Raw genomic sequence first — 15834 nt, 5'->3', positions numbered from 1 at the left:
TTGGGGTCGTGTCGGAAGCCCGCCAGAGTCGAGTCTCGCTTGTGTGTCGAATGCGTTCGTTCGGGCATCGAACGTAGGCGGAGGACAGCTCTGGGTACTTGCGCTCACGTTTGGGTAATGCACGCGCGCTCAGCACTGCACAGAACTCCCCAGCACGCCCTGCTCGTTACCATCCTGAGACCCCCAGTCGCTGCTCTTGTGCACTTCTTATGATGAGAGCCTTCATCCCTCCGATCACCGGCCCGCAGTCACCACATTCATCGCCTTTTCTTGCTCCCCCCCCCCCCCCCCTTTTTTTTCTCTCTCTCTTTGTGTGTGTGTTGTTAACAAGTTTGCGCACTTTTCACGTTTTTGTCGGGTGCAGCGTCTTTTCCTCCTAGAGATTACGACGCGAACAACCTCTAGTTGTAGTTACGTTCCTGTTACAAGCAATATAGGTTCTGGAAATTTGGCTCTCGCCCAATAAAGGTGCGTATTTTGAATGTACCGAGACGCAAGCTGTGAAGTGGACCGAAATCGGGCGATGGGTTTGGCATCGTCAAAAGAAATGTAATAAGGAAGCTTTGGGTTCCTCGCACACTGGCTAAATGATGCTTTGGATGGATTCACATTTCCTGGCCTTTTGTTAACGTCACCGAAATATTCTTCCTATTTCCCGCTACTGTATTTGCAGTAACGTTTTTCCAAACCCTTGTACTGCGTATTTCAGTACAAAAACGAACCAGGGAAGTTCATGCATACTACAATCAGGTAAAACTAGCTGGAATGTTGGTTGTAATTGGGCGAGATTTGTTGGTTAGGTTGGGTTAAAATTGTCCATGTTGCTTTGTCCCTCTTCTTTCACATAAACATTTGTGTTTTATGTGTCCGGATATGGTTAGTTATTGTGCGTCCTTTGTAGTCACAATTTAAGCCCAATTACGTAGTTAGCAGGGCCGCGCCACGCTGCTGTCACATCGTTCATTTCATATTATACTACGACAGAGCCATCGTAACACTGGCACTTCTGCCTGCGTTGAAACTAGTCTAACCATGCTACACACAACTAGGGCAAGGCAGAGGACGTGTTGCGCCTTGTCGAGCTAACGCGCATTTCGCAGATAAAAGCCGCTAAGCAATTCCTATCAATATCCGCTATAGTGCTATAGAAACCGAAGATGCTTGTTTTCGTTTGGGGAAACATTGAGAGACGTGCGCCGATTGAACAAAACAAAAAGAAAAACCAGGACAAAATACATCGATTGTAGCCTACGAGTCTTTTTTACTTTAGCTCAACGTGCGCGCCTGTGGAGTGATCTCAATTGGGGCAGAGAATCGCTGACTCGTGTGCCGCGAAATGGGAAAAGTTTTGCCCAAAACGGGGTCCGGATCGAACGGGCGGTTATAACTTCTCGGAAACTTCTTTGCAGGCGAGGAATCGATGTAAGGTGTCGCCGCGTCATGCCACCAGATGATTTCGGAGTTTGATCCGCGAGCTTCTTTTAGTGGAGCTGCAGTTTGGCGCCGAGTGCACTCTTTTCTTACTGGCTGCTAGGCCCCTTGCGGTAAGGTGGGCGGCCCAAGTAGAACCGTTTAAACTTTTTACCGTTTTTGTACCAAACAAGATTCGAGAGAGTCATTCGGGATGCCCTGTAGTGACGTGCGGGCTAGGAAGGAGCATAATAGTTGGGCTCGGTATGCGCTGTTCCGTCATCTTGGAAGCGGATAAAACTGGCCCAAATGTGCCTCCCTGCCAAGCACCACTTTGGTGTCGTAGCTAGCTGCCAAGGAGCGCCTTGCTGGACGAGGGAATGCGGCGGGCGTCTTCACTGGCCGCCGCTGTACTCAGCCGACGGGGTCAGGGCGGCGGCTGAGGCGCGGTGTCAGTGTATCGGCCGCGCAGTGGCTGCGTCGAAGTGGCGCTGAGACCGGACGCGCATTGCGCCAGGCGGAGCACTCGTGCGTGGGGAGATTTATCGCGTCGTTAATGTTGATGACCCCCGCCCAGCCGCGGTGCGTGCGCAACTCGAGTGCTTATGAATTTAGCGACTACCTTCCTCCACTGCGAAAGTGAAACGACGGTCGGGCATTTTTGTTTTTAACGTTTTACGAGGGGGGGGGGGGGGGAGCTGCAGGCCGCGTTTGGTGAATAGTTTTTATTTCTTTGCACCTGCCTCTCTATTTGTGCTGGCATTTGGCCCGGCATATCTCGCCATGCCTGCTGCCAAATTCGTTGAATGATACTGGCAAACCGAAGCACAAATTGGTCATTTCGAGCGTGCCGGCGTGGTTTTCGCGGGAAGGGTGGATTGAGCCATTGGAAACCGACGGGATAGCCGGTGGCTGCGTCATTCGCCCACCCTGGGTGGTTGCCAGTTGCGTGGCGACGCGTCGCCCAGCCGAATTCCCCTAGCCGAGGCTGTGAAAGTGCGGAAGGGGCGGGGATCCCTTTGTTGCCGCACTGACTCGGCGAGGCGCCGGCGCGGTAATAACTCCCGCCTCTTGTAGCTGAGCCGGGGCTCCGCCGGCCCTTCTCTTTGCGGCGCGCATTTGAATATATTAATGCCGGCAGCGCACAAATCCGGGCCGGCGGTCGCCCTATCCAAAGGATGATGGTTGCACGCAGCCGGCTTCTCTTTGTGCTGCGCCGTCGTCCTCCGTGTATACTGCTGACGACGACGGGCCCTGTCGACACTGCCGACTCGGAAAACACCGCTGCTTTGAAGGCGATAAATTCGCGCCCCGGCACGACTTGCCTTTTTTTTTTTTTTTTTTTTCTTCTTCTTCATATTCTTTAATGGTCCCGGCAAAGCAGTGCTCCTCTCTCGCCCCGGACTCGTTCTTGCCATTTTCGCGGCGATGTACAGCACTGGGATTGCCCTTTTCCTCCCGACCGTGCCGGGACCGTTTGAATATAGGAGTCCGACGCAGTGGCGACCAAGTCGCCGCGCCACCACAGTCATGCAAATCAGGCGCGCCGTCGTCGCGCTTGCATGCCTGGCGCCGCCGAGCGTGGCGGCAGAATGACGTCAGCGCTTCTTGTTTTTGCTCCCCGCTCGTTGCTTAACATGTCTGCGGAGCCACTTGTGCGTGCCGGCCTTGTCTGTGACGTCGCTGTGTGCCAGCCGGGGCGGCGCAGGGGCAAGAACCCACGCCGCACCAGAATGTCCCCCCGGCCGGTTGGTGGGCCGCAAAATTTAATCTGTGCGGCGAAACCTGACTGCAGTGCTAAGCAGCGCCGCTGACGTTTACCGCTCTAACGCTACGCGATTCCCTCTCGCGTCGAGCTTTGCACGAGCTTCTGTTTCCTTCGGCGAACCTAGACATCCCAAATGTATTCCGACCACTGCCAGTGTTCGAGGCGGCAACTGTGGCGGTAAGAGGCGCCAGCGTTGTCGCCTCTGCTCCAACGTATACGGGCCTTTCAGGCGTACGTGGCTCACCATTTGCGCGCCACAATACCGGGAACATCCTCCGTCGGATTTCTGTCATCGCCGTTTCCCAACAGGCCTCTCGCCAAGCGGGGTTTCGAAACTCTTCGCTGCCCTCTCAGTGCGCGCCTATAAAGGGGCAGCTTGATTATACATCTCCCCGTGGGGAAACATGTATGCCAAGTTTAGCAGCGTATGCTTATAAATCAGTTGGGCCCCGCAATCTTCCGACGTGCTGAGGTTGCCGAGCTGCGCCTGGTTGTGGGCATTAATCGATGTGAGCTAGGGCAAAGTTGTCCCTGTGGATGAACGTTTGTTTCCAACCGTAGATGGATGGACGTGTGAGCGTTGAAGCTGTTTTGAGTTCGCTGTTGTAACCTGTAAGCACACAAAGGCCGTAACGGTAGCTTTGTGGAGGTCTAGTTGATTCATTAAGAGTAACGCTCAGCGCAACATGAACGGTGCGGGAACACGTACGGAACTGCGCCAGTGTTCGTCAACAAGCGGTGTAAATCGGGCTTCCCTTGAAAGCCCGAACACGGGCACAAGCGGACGAAGCGAGCATGCTGCGTCGTGCTTCAATACCTGCGCGCTGTTTTTCACCGTCACGGTGTTCCTCAACCTTCCGTGCCGTGCCTTTTTGCGCTGCACGTTATTGCCGGTGAGCCATGGGACAGAGTTCAAGCGGATATTGCTCGATAGCGCTTACACCGGACACCGCACAGCGCTGGACGCTTATGGCGGTCAAACAAGTAAAAGCGTGCGTGAAAGGACGAAATGAAATCCTTTGCCGCGCTCTCGCGTTTTGCGTGCTTGTCTAGTGTGGGCCACTTCGGCCAGTCTTTCACGCGGCCTCTTTTCCTTATGCCCGAATCTCTGCGAACTGCCGAGTGAACACAGTTGGTTCCACCGCCAGAACTTGCGTGAAGGGACTCCGCTATGCGTACAGGCATAGGCGTACCTTCGAAGGGTATCTCTGTTTATCACGAAAATGAGGTATCTTACGCGTAAGTTAGTTTTCCTGCAAAGTGCACTGAAGAAGCATAGGTTAGTTTCCTGAAAAGGGTAACGAAATTTTTGTTCTGCCTGTCTTCACTTTGTGCCCCCGTGACGCCATTTTTGTTTGCCTCCCGTTTTCTGGCCTAGCGTATACACACACTAAACTTTTTTTGTGCCCTTATTGGGCATAAATGGAGTAAAAATCTTGCCCCCACGGCACACGCCTTTAAAAGCTTTGTTAAGAAGGGGGGGGGGGGGCTTCTGAACATCCTAACATAACGGTGTGGGCGTAGCAATGGGCATCGGCTGAGCGCGCAGCACGATACGTAATTCAACGTACACAACAGTCACACTTGGACGATAAATAAATCGACCAAGAAAGCCACCCGGATCCCTGGCGAGAGCGAGTATATATTTGCGTTACCGTAAAAGTACGTCTGCTCTCCTTGCTTTTATAGCCAACAGAGGAAAGTCATTTGCTAGAGTCGGTGGGCTGTAGCACCCCCCTGCGGACGCCCATGATTCGGGGCATTATTGTTCCATGCCTCTCAAACGAAATTCGTTCGTCTTCATACGAGCGGATCATACATATGCAAAAATCTTTAAATCGTGTTATCCTGCTTGACTCACGACTCACTTTTTAAGTTTCATCAGTACTAACAACAGAATTTTTAGGGCTACCATTGATTGATGGGCCGCATAATTATTGCCTAACATAACAACGAATGCGTATTAGGACAACGATAATTTGATCTAAATATGAAGCGGGGCGTACTGCTCTGAAAGGACGGCCCCCCTTGAAAAACTCCGCCGGTGGAGTTTTTTATGTTCCACAATCAATGAGTTAGAAGGAGAGATGTTTTGTACCTCAGAATGTTTAAAAGTAGGCATACACCTTAATAATCATCGCTGTAATCAAATAAGACACCCATTCCACAACCTTTAAACACCCTACAGAAAACCGAGGGTGTTGCATTCGGTCACCACCCTTTCTGCCACTCAAAATGGGTGTAAAGCTACAAGTGAGAGTGTTGGGGGGAACCTAAGAAAAAAAAACTGGTTGATTCCTTTGTTATAGGAGGAAAAACACTAAAGTAAAACACTAAAACAGTAAAGCACTAAAACACTAAAAAAGTAGAACACTAAAGTAAAATGTGCAGCAAAATCTGCAGCTGAGCATGATTTGCGGGTCGGCGGCTGTCTTGTGGGTGTGCTTGGCGAGCGACGTCCTTCTGGCGGGTCGCTTCGGCAAAGGTGTACTGGCGTCATTTCCGTGACGGATATGACGTAGGGAAATCTTGGGGTATCGCGGCAGAAAGCACTCTCGTGTTAAAACATAAAACCCGAAAACGTATAACCCTAAGTATAACGTACCGATGATGATGATGATGATGATGATTCCTATTGGTTTCCCCTTTGAAGCGGGGTGATGACATGTCATCTTACCAAAAAGGACTGATATAACCATGTTTTACACTCTTGGTTTAATACTAGCGCTGCTTAGGGCAGGCACTAACGCTTATTAGGCCCGAAATACTTTCTTTTCCCTGTTACAGGTGGTAACTGTCCTAGGCAATATTCCCCTCTCTGCTTTTCGTCCACCAGCATTCTAATCTTCTTTTCGTCCCCTCGACAGCCTTGAAGTTAACTTCCTCTCTGATACCCTTAAATCCTAGGGCTTCTGAAAGCCCAATATTCTATTCATGTAGATTCGAATGGATACCCTCACATTCTAACACTATGTGCCGCATAGTTTCTGTTTCTTTTCCGCAGACCACGCATACCCCATCATTTTGTGAATACTTCCCCACAAAACTCTTAGTTCGCAGGCAACCTGCTCTAGCCTCAAAAAGCAAAGCACTGCCCTGGGAATGATCGTAGAAATTTTCCTTTCTGATGTTCATCTTCTCAGCCCTGTACATCTCTAACGACGTTTTAGCCTCCATTTTTTCCCTCCATTTATTCGTTTCAATCTGCTTTGCCTCTTTTTTGGTTACCTTGGCTGTTTTGGATTCCCCACTGTTCTTTCCGTATTTCATCGTTAGCCTTCTAGTCTTTCTTAACCACTGCGTATCCACGCTTTTCAAGTATAGGTACCTAAAAACCTTAGCTGCCCACCTTCGTTGATCCATTGCCCTCAACCTCATCTCAAAACATATTTTACTCTGAGCTTCTCTAACTTCAAACGACGCCCAGCCCATATCTCCCTGAACTGCTTCGTTAGTTGTTTTTCCATGCGCGCCTAAGGCCAAACGTCCTACCGTTCTCTGGTTTACTTCAAGGCCTGATAGAACGTCTGATTTTAAGTTTGCATTCGCAAACGTGAGACCCGGAACCACTACTCCTTTCCACATTCCTCTTACTACTTCATATTTGTTATACCCCCACAGAGCTCTATGCTTCATTATAGCTGCGTTTCGCTTTCCCTTAACCTTAAGTTGCTCCTCGTGAGTACTTAAGTAGTTATCCCCTTCGTTTATCCACACTCCCAAATATTTATATTCCTTCACTCTAGGTAATTCGCCTTCCTGGATAGACACTACGTCGGTGGTAGCGTCATTGAAAACCATTATTCCCGATTTTTCTGCACTGAAATTTAACCGGAGGTCAGTGGCTTCCTGGCCGCAAATATTTATTAGCCGCTGCATATCGGTTTGGTTATCAGCTAAAAGAACAATGTCGTCTGCGTATAACATTCCCGGAATATGCTGTTGTACCACTTCGCCTTGCAGCATATGGGTTAGGCTAAACCCTACTTGACTTTCTTCCAGTTTCTTTTCTAACCCTGCCATGTAAAGCATGAACAGTATTGGGCTCAAAGGGCATCCCTGTTTCAGTCCCCGATGGATGTTGACCTGCTGGGCGCATTTCTGTCCTTCCCAAGTAAGGTGCACTCTATTGTCTTTATAGATTGCTATAAGGAACTGTACTAACTCGTCATCTAATCCCTGGAGTTTCAGCATTCTCCACAGCCGTTCTCTGTTTACGTTGTCATATGCCCCTTTAATGTCCAAGAACGTAATCCATAGTGGTTTATTCTGTGCTTTCGCAATTTCAATGCATTGCGTTATCACGAACAGATTGTCATCCAGTCGCCTGTCTTGTCTAAATTCATTCTGCAGTTCCCCAAGTATTTCATTTTCTTCCATCCATGCTTGAATTTCTCATTTTATCGCCTGCATTATGAATCTATACACCACTGACGTTACTGTGAGTGGTCTGTATGAATCAATGCTGGCTTTGTCTCCTCTGCCTTTATATATTAAATTCATCCTACTTTCTAACCAGTCCTCTGGTATTTGTTTGGTTTCTATCACCTTATCTATTGCCCTCATAAACGATTCCTTACTTTTAGGTCCAAGTAGTTTTATCAGTTGCATTGGTATTCCGTCCGGGCCCACTGCTGTCTGGGGGGAAACCTTTTGCTCTGCTTTTTTCCAATCAAGGTTGCTCAAACTTATTTCCCTTTCCGCAGTCTTTTGTGGCGCTGATGTTATCGGTGCAGGTTTCCCTACCACTATTGTCCTAAACTTCTCACTAATCACTCGATGAATATGCGCCAATGCGTGCTCTTCTTCTAAATGTTCCCCCTCCTCATCAATCAGGAATTTTTGCTGGGTATCGTTTTTTGAGCTTAGTGATTTTACATGGTTCCAAAACTTCTTGGATGCGCTTGTGTCCTTCTTCCGTATTTCTGTCATCCATTGTTCGCTTTTCTGCTTGATCTTTGCTTGCACCATTTTCTGCACTTCTAGTTTTTTCCCACGGTAGACATCCCACTTCTCCTTCACTACCTCCGGTTCCATACCAGTTCTTTTTGCTTCTCTATGTTCTCTCGACGCCTTTCTTCGCTGGTCAATAGCCTCTTTTATTTCCTTATTCCACGAGCTTCTCGGCTTTCTCTTCCCTTTCCATCGGTTTCGTTCCTTTGCTTCATTCATCTTACTCTTTATGAACGCAATCATTTCGTCGTAATCCCAATTTTTGCCTGGGTATTTATTGATTTCATCTTCCAATCTGTCAGCGATGATCTTTAACTGCTCATTATTCAAATTATTTCCTCCTATTGTACCTATGTCTGCATTTGTTTGTTCTGCATTTCTGCATCTATCCTCATTTTCATTAAGGTTGTTCGTACCATTTAGTACTAAAGGTTGCTTCCCCGCAAGACGACCCTGTGTGCAGGGGTGCACACTTTACAGGCCGCTTGCTTTGTTGTTTTGGCGTCACTTCCGTGACGGATATGACGTCATCGAAATCTTCTTGTATCGGTGAACCGAACACGGTCGTGTTCAAGAAGACGTGATGAACTCCCACCAACCTCATTACACCTGTACTACACACGGTTTAGGATATGAGGGTGTAAAGAAGTTGTGCAGCTGCGTGCTTCGCCCAAGTCCTCTCTTTATTTCCGTAGTCAAGCGAGTGCGCGCGGTGCAGTATTTCGCGCCAAAAGCGCAATGTTCTCGATGCTACAATGGCAAAGAACCCGTGTGGAATGTGACAGGACTCTAGTGTTCCGGCAAATGCGGCACCCATTTGTTGGCAGCACCCACCGCCGCTTTGAAAGCCCCGTTTGCACACCGCAGTGCGGCGCCGTGACTCCGTGGCTAATACCAGCGCGGGCCCCTCGTGAATCGAGGCGTTCCTTAAGCGTCGACCGAGGCTGCTCCCCCTTTTGTGCGGCGGCGGGGGTAATTAAAAAGTTTCGCCGCTAATCGCTTCCCGGCCGTATTCTTGGCGCAAACTTGGCCGCGCATCGCCCGCTGCTTCCGTGTTCGCCGGCCGCTCCTCCGCGGTGTCATCCCGGCGCCTTCTGTGCCTGTTTGCTTCCTCCCTTAAAGCCTCCCGCCCGCTGTGCGTGCACGCGCCGTGGTTTACGCGCCTTTTCCAGCCGCCCTGTTCGTGTGAACGCGCCAGTGCGTTTTCTTAGCGCTGCTAAAAGCGGGGATGCAATTCCACGCGGCCGTGTGCTCTGCTTTCTTGAGCCCATCAGGCTGACTAACGGCGCGGCTAAGAGCTCTCCGGCGTTCGATGCAGCCTGTTCTTAACGGCGACGCGCTCTTTTGTTTTTGTCGCTTTTCGTCGCGCGTAAAATTGGGGAATCTGCCCGCTCCCTGGCGCGCGCGGTTCCTTCCGTTTTCGGCGTGTTGGTGTCGCAGAGCTTGATTCGCAGCGATGGGCTTGTCAAGCATGGCCGCATCGCGTGCCAAGTCGGTTGCGGAGGCGACGCCTCTTGCGCTCACCACGTGCACTTTCGCCTCTTGTGGGGCCCGGCTTCGTTGCCCCCGTCATCCGCTTCGTTTACGGCAGCCCGACACGAATTGCTCGCGCCATGGCTTCGTGACAATTATGCCCAGCGTATGTATGATCACAACGTAATGGCCCACAACCCGCCGAGAAACGTAATCATTTTGCTCATAAAAGCAGCAATGGTACCGTCATTCGTGGCTATTGCTTTCCAACGCGTCATCGTTATACCATTTTAACAGGAAAGGGTTTTATTGCCGGATACACGAAGATTTCGCTGACGTCATATCCGTCACGGAAGTGACCCCAGTACAACGTGCAAGCGTCCTGTAAAGGGTGCACCCCTGCACACAGGGTCTTATTGCGCGGAGAAGCAACCTTTAGTACTACTTAAGGTTGTTCGTTTTTAGATTTTATATTTTCACACGAAAGTGCTTTATGCCGCGATACCCCAAGATTTCACTGACGTCATATCCGTCACGGAAATGGCGCCAGTGCACCTTTGCCGAAGCGACGCCCCAGCAGGAGGTCGCTCGCCAAGCACACCCACAAGACAGCCGCCGATTCGCAAATCATGCTCACCTGCAGATTTCGGTGCACATTTTACTTTAGTGATGATTCCTCCTATAACAGAAGAATCAACCATAGTTTTTTTTTTCGTGTATTCTTTTTTCCATACTTAAAGTAAAATAAAAGTAATAAATGCTTTCTGCGACTACATTATTCAGTGGATGAGGAAATTAAGTATAAGAATTATTATATCGTCATGAAGGACTAAGAATGCAATGAATAGACGAAGCTTCTTCGCCCGTCCACCGAAATTTCCGAAGCCACATGGGAGCACTGCTTGTCTCTGAAGCTGAACCTTTGCGGATCAACCGGCCTGGCTTTGTGCAGTGTTCCGCGATGAAAGGTCACTTCAATGGTTCACAGTTGGGTCACCGGGTTAGCACCACTCCCGAAGGAGCCCAAGCTGCTGGTTCTAGACTTTGGTTTCGGGGCACTGCCTAGCTCTCGGTGCACGCAAACGTGAACGAAAAGGAGTCTGCCGAAGGTCGGGCTGTAACGGCGTCCTCCTTCTGTTCTTTCCCCTCGCAGTGCTGAGCTTACGGAACACGCAAGAAGAGGAGCCCCCGGACCCGCAGCTCATGCGGCTGGACAACATGCTGATCGCCGAGGGTGTGGCGGGCCCCGAGAAGGGCGGCGGTGCCGGCGCGGCGGCCAACGCATCAGCCGCCGCCTCGGCGGGCGGACAGCCCGAGAACGCCATCGAGCACTCCGACTACCGGGCCAAGCTCGCCCAGATCCGCCAGATCTACCACCAGGAGCTCGAGAAGTACGAGCAGGTGAGCGGCCCCTTTTTCCTCTCTTTCCCGGAAAGGTAGCCGCTGCACATTTGCCATCTCGATATCGAGTTGCTCGCTCGATGATCTATACGCAGGGGTGGCAGCGAATTTCACCGTGAACTATTTGACTCTCAGTGGCATCCAGTCACACTCGGTTATGCTCCTGGCTGCCTCATCATGGCTCTTTCCTTTTTTTGACTCTGCTGGGAGCCTATTCCACTGTGGTGGACGGCTTTTTTTTTTTTTTTTCATTCTAAATGTATAAATATACGAACTAAACGAAACGCTGGCGCTGTTTTAGAAGTGAACGGTCGATTGCGGACTATAGTGTTGGGAGTTTTCTCTGTTCGCGCATTATCTGTGGCCGTGGCCACAGATCCAAAAAGACGCCCATTTCACAGCCGGGGTTTTTTGTTCGAGAGTGGCCTCCAGACTAGAGCTGTATAGTGAGCGAATTCCTCGCTTGAAAATTTGGATTCCGACGACGTTGAAAGTGGGCAGTGTAGTGTATAGGGTAGATCCTCTCCGACCATCATCGCTAAGCTGTAACAACTCACTTTTTCTCGACGGGAGCATTGTGCAGTTCCGAAATAGATATTTTCCAGCCAGCGAGGTCCGTGCGGGCTGGAAGTAGTCACTGGGCAGGCGATGAGGAGAGTGTGGGCCTGCCGGATTCGAACCTCGAGTCCTGACCTCGCTCGAGATCTGAATCACGGTTCTGACGCAGTTTCCAGACGGGAAGCGCCCTAGAAGCCTCCATATCCGGTCTCTCTTGGCTCCTCAAAGCCAGAAAACGTTGCTTTTAGGAGGTGGCGGCTACTCTGACTCTTCTTCTTCCCTTGCCTGGTCGGTTAACCCATCCCTTTTCACTCGTTATTTCTGGCTTGTCTTGCTTCTTACGTCAACGTCTTCTCTCGTCCTTTCGACATCGCAGGGTTTTACAGACGACGACGTAGCCTGCATTGCAATCATGGGGACGCGTCCAAGCATAGCTTCGCAATCCTGTGCAGAGGGGAATCTGTCGCAAGACCCCATTTTATTTTCTTTGCGCTGGGCACTTTAGTCGAAGATGAATCGCCAACAAGCCCTAATATCACGTTATATAACCGCGGTTAGGGCCAGCTAAGCATCGGCACGGCCAGGCACTGTGGTCTTGCGGCTCCGCAAATTACCGTATCCGGCAGCAAAGAGGCGGCGAAAAGTTGCGTCGCGAATAAGTTATACTCTCCACCAAAACGTGTTTCTCTTAGCGGCTTCAGGTACAAAATAATCACGCTATATTCTGACGAAAGGAAAAAGAACACAGTGTCGAGCTCGTCTTACCCAGCCATATACAGCAGGTCGTTACGGATATATCCAGGAACTAATGTAGCCAAGGAACTTGTGTTTCTTTTTTTTTTTTTTTTCTTTTTTTTCTGGGGGGGGGGGGGGGGGGGGGGGGGGTTCTGTTGCTGAGGATTGGCACCGCCGGAAAATGGCCTTGTGGCTACTGAAATAATGCTTTAATAATGTAGGCTATCGTGAATGGTATTGCCGAGCACAGAAAAGGAAATACTTAGAGGTGCTATGCAGTGCAGCTGAATGCATGTCGACCACGGCGACTGTCAAGGTGGTTTACCCCTAATCTCTTCGCCGATCGCCGGATTCTGGGAAGGGGTTCAGGTGAGCGTGTTTGAACGCAAAATACAATTTTTTTGACGTTTATTTACAACGCTCGCGGTTACACAGCCGACGGGCTTAAAGGAGCGGAGAAAATCCCTTGCGGAGACCAGTGGTCAAGTCCCATTCGCACGCACAGAGCTGCCCATTTGATTCACACACCGCACAAGGTTCCCAGGCGGGCCCGCGACAGGCAGATTCCTCTCTAGCAAAGACCTTGCAAGCGGCAAGAAACGGCGCGGCCGTCATGTACGCGTCACACAGCACCCAAATCGTGGTGGGGCTGGCTGTTCGTCGGTCTTGGCGGCTGCTGTGCCCTCGCTTGCCGTGCATTCGTGCCCACATCGACAGGCTAAACTGAGTTCGGCTTCTCGTGACTGTAAAATGCAAGGGGGGAACACGGAATCAGTAAAAGAATAAAGGGGAGTAAGGGAATAGCTGCGCGCTTTCGTTCCGAGGTAGGCTGCGATGGCGTACTGCATTTACACGTGTATAGCCTGTAACGGCTACACGTCCTGGTGCAGGTAGCAGGAAATGCGCTAATTAACTTGGGTGGGCCTCTGCAGCTATTGCGGCCCGAAGTACCGGAGCCGTTTTACTGCGATTCGTCGATCTTCGTCATGTTTGGCTGATGAGAGAGTGTAGACGTGCCTTTACGTTGCGTTTTTTCCCGCAAAATCGATCCTGTCTCGTGATTTCTTCTGCTTTGAGGCGGCAGTCTAAGCCAGCCGGAGGTTCTGCTCCATCGTTGCGCGGTTCCTCGGCGTCTCCCGTTTACGCCCCATCTCTCCTGCGTCCCCCTTTGAGCACGCGCCTGCGGCGAGGGCGGCCCAAGTGTGATGAGAGTTTTGGGCGCATTTCTGCGGGCTGCGGAAATGGCCGAAGTTTGCAGCTCGGGGGACCCGTTCGGTTTCTTTGTCGCTTCGATTGGCGAATGGGGCAAAAACGGGGACCTCGTCGGGGGTCGCGGGGCTGCGAGAAAATGGAATAAAAGATGGGGAAGCCGAGGAGCCGAACGGCGGCGATATTTCCGTCGCTGTCTCCGGAAACCGGATCGTGCGCGGAGGCATCGCGTAATTGACTCCGCCGCCCGGCGAAGGGTAAGAAGGGTAGCGGCGGTTTTCTGCTCATCCGTCCGTCGGGTTCACGCAGTCCACCGTTGGGCGTGCGCCGCTCGCGCTTCGCCGCGCGCGAATATACGCCTCGCTCGCTTGCGTCGCTCCCGCAATTTCCCCGCGCGATATTATTGCGTGCCCCATAAAATATGCGTGTATGCATTATCGAACATGGCAGCGCCGCGACGGCGGTGACTGCGCTCGAGCGAATAGGCGCAGAGAGGGGTCTCAACTAGGGCTACCGCGCGGCGGCTTCGGCTGCGCCGAGACGAATCGCCGCCGTCGCCAACGATGGCTTTGGCAATGAGCTGCGGAAGCGATGTGCTTGCGGGCTCTTGCGCGCTCTTGGCAGCGCGAGCCTAATTCGGGCCTCCGGCTTTCTTGGCGGAATACAGCGAGGCCACGACGGCGGCGCATTACTGGGCCTCTCTCGCCCGGGCTGCTGCCGGGCCTCACGACGCGTGCACTGCCAGCCGTCGCATGGTGTCCCGCCCAAACTATGCCTCAGTCACGGTTATGGTGCGTCCCACGCTGCTGCCCAGGGGGCGTTGCGCGCAAAGCGGGATCGTTGTTCAATTACGAACCCCCAGAAGCACCCGTTCCCGGTGTATTCTGGCACAGACGGGGGTCACACGTGGCCGCTATTCTGCAGATTCCATCGAACGACGGTACGGCGTGGGGAAGTGGTTCCGAGGTCTCGGTTGATTTTCCCTGAGGGTAGTGCGCTTTGGGCATCCGCGTGATACGAGAATCACTGCTCAGATTTCTGTTCTGTCGTGGCAGGAACTGCTGCGATCTCCGCATGTGTTGTTTCTGTTACAGGAGGCAGGGGTTCGCACCGCGGACGCCCCTATACCGCCCACCCGTACACCTACCGTTTTTTCCCGCAAAAAGTAGAGGGGTCGGCACAGTAGGTCTAACTGAACTACACTCGGGTAGAAGTTAAAGACGGCGATAGCTCATGTGGTGTATTACTCCCTCCGAAGCGACGGACGCGGACGTCAACGCGTGCGGGCGTTTTGAAGAGATTGCGGTTAATGCGTGGCATTCTCTGCTTTTTCTCGCCTAGTTTCTTTTCCGTCGCTGCAGTAATTTATAACCAGATTAAGTCCGAAAAATCATGGAAACGACTCGTTTCGCGTTCAAAATACTGCATTAAGGCGAGTATTTTGCGCCGCGCGGAGGCACAGCGGGTACGGTGAGGAGTCGCAGGGGCCACTTGCGTTGTCGTTCTTAAAGGGACACTGAAGTGAATTTGTCAAGCTCCCGTTTTTGCTTGCACTGCGTAGACTGGCTCAAATTAACACACTTTTCATCGTTTATCCGGTTGATAAGTCGGTAATTACTTTATAAAGCGCGAAAGAAGAAAAACTACCATGCGCGGTTTGCGGCGGCCGCGCATGGTAGTTTTTCTTGCTACGGGAGGAGATGCACCGTGATTGGACGATGTCCAAAATTAGCATTCAAACAAGTTTAGGTTTCGGTTCTGTAAAAAAAACATGCTTGACATCCGACGGCATCGTTGGATGGGCATTCTCGATATCTCGGTAATCGTCGCACCGCGCTTCTGCCATGTTGTCGGCTGTAAAATGCCTAAAATAAGCCTCCCAGGGCAGCTTGGAATCGTAGTAATCACTAGCCGAGGCCTACGCAGTGGATGAACGCCCTCCGGGACCCCGCAGACGCTCAAATGCTATGCGCTTTTCCCCCATATTTGGAGCTTGCTTCACTCATGCCCGTATCGTAAAAAGCGTGTCCGCACCAAACCAAGGGTCTGTTGATTCTGGCCTGTGCCCACTGCCCGCAAGCAGTCGGTGCTTAAGGCAACAGCACGCCAACGAGAACTCGCTAGCGCGTCAGTGTCACTCTGCGCGCGTTCTGCGAACTCTGTCGTGGAGCAGTGAACGTTACGGCCCAAAAATGGCAGAAAACATCGGCAGAAAACGAAACTTGCAACTTGCAAAATAACATACCTAGCGCTCCAGACCACTCAGCCACGGGCCAGTGCAGCGGTCAGTTTACACTTTTATTTCATTTTAGCATTTCATGCAGCTT

General features: G+C 51.3%; 1 protein-coding gene across 8 annotated transcripts in view; it reads left to right on the top strand.

Annotated features, from left to right (window-relative positions):
- The window catches only part of Exd (PBX homeobox extradenticle), a 486337-nt gene that overhangs the window by 245436 nt on the left and 225067 nt on the right, over positions 1-15834 (top strand). For all 8 annotated transcript variants that reach the window (XR_013324048.1, XR_013324046.1, XM_077706727.1 and 5 more), the window contains one exon: positions 10758-11005. Coding sequence is in view for 6 of the 8 variants with exons in the window: in XM_077706719.1 (XP_077562845.1) it covers positions 10758-11005 (248 nt within the window). In the remaining 2 variants the exon portion in view is untranslated. The remainder of the gene's footprint in view (positions 1-10757; positions 11006-15834) is intronic.

Source organism: Haemaphysalis longicornis, unplaced genomic scaffold, assembly GCF_048455015.1.
Source record: "Haemaphysalis longicornis isolate Haplotype H1 unplaced genomic scaffold, Haemaphysalis longicornis Haplotype H1 scaffold_1, whole genome shotgun sequence".
NCBI lineage: Eukaryota > Metazoa > Arthropoda > Arachnida > Ixodida > Ixodidae > Haemaphysalis > Haemaphysalis longicornis.
This window is presented reverse-complemented; position numbering and strand designations above follow the sequence as displayed.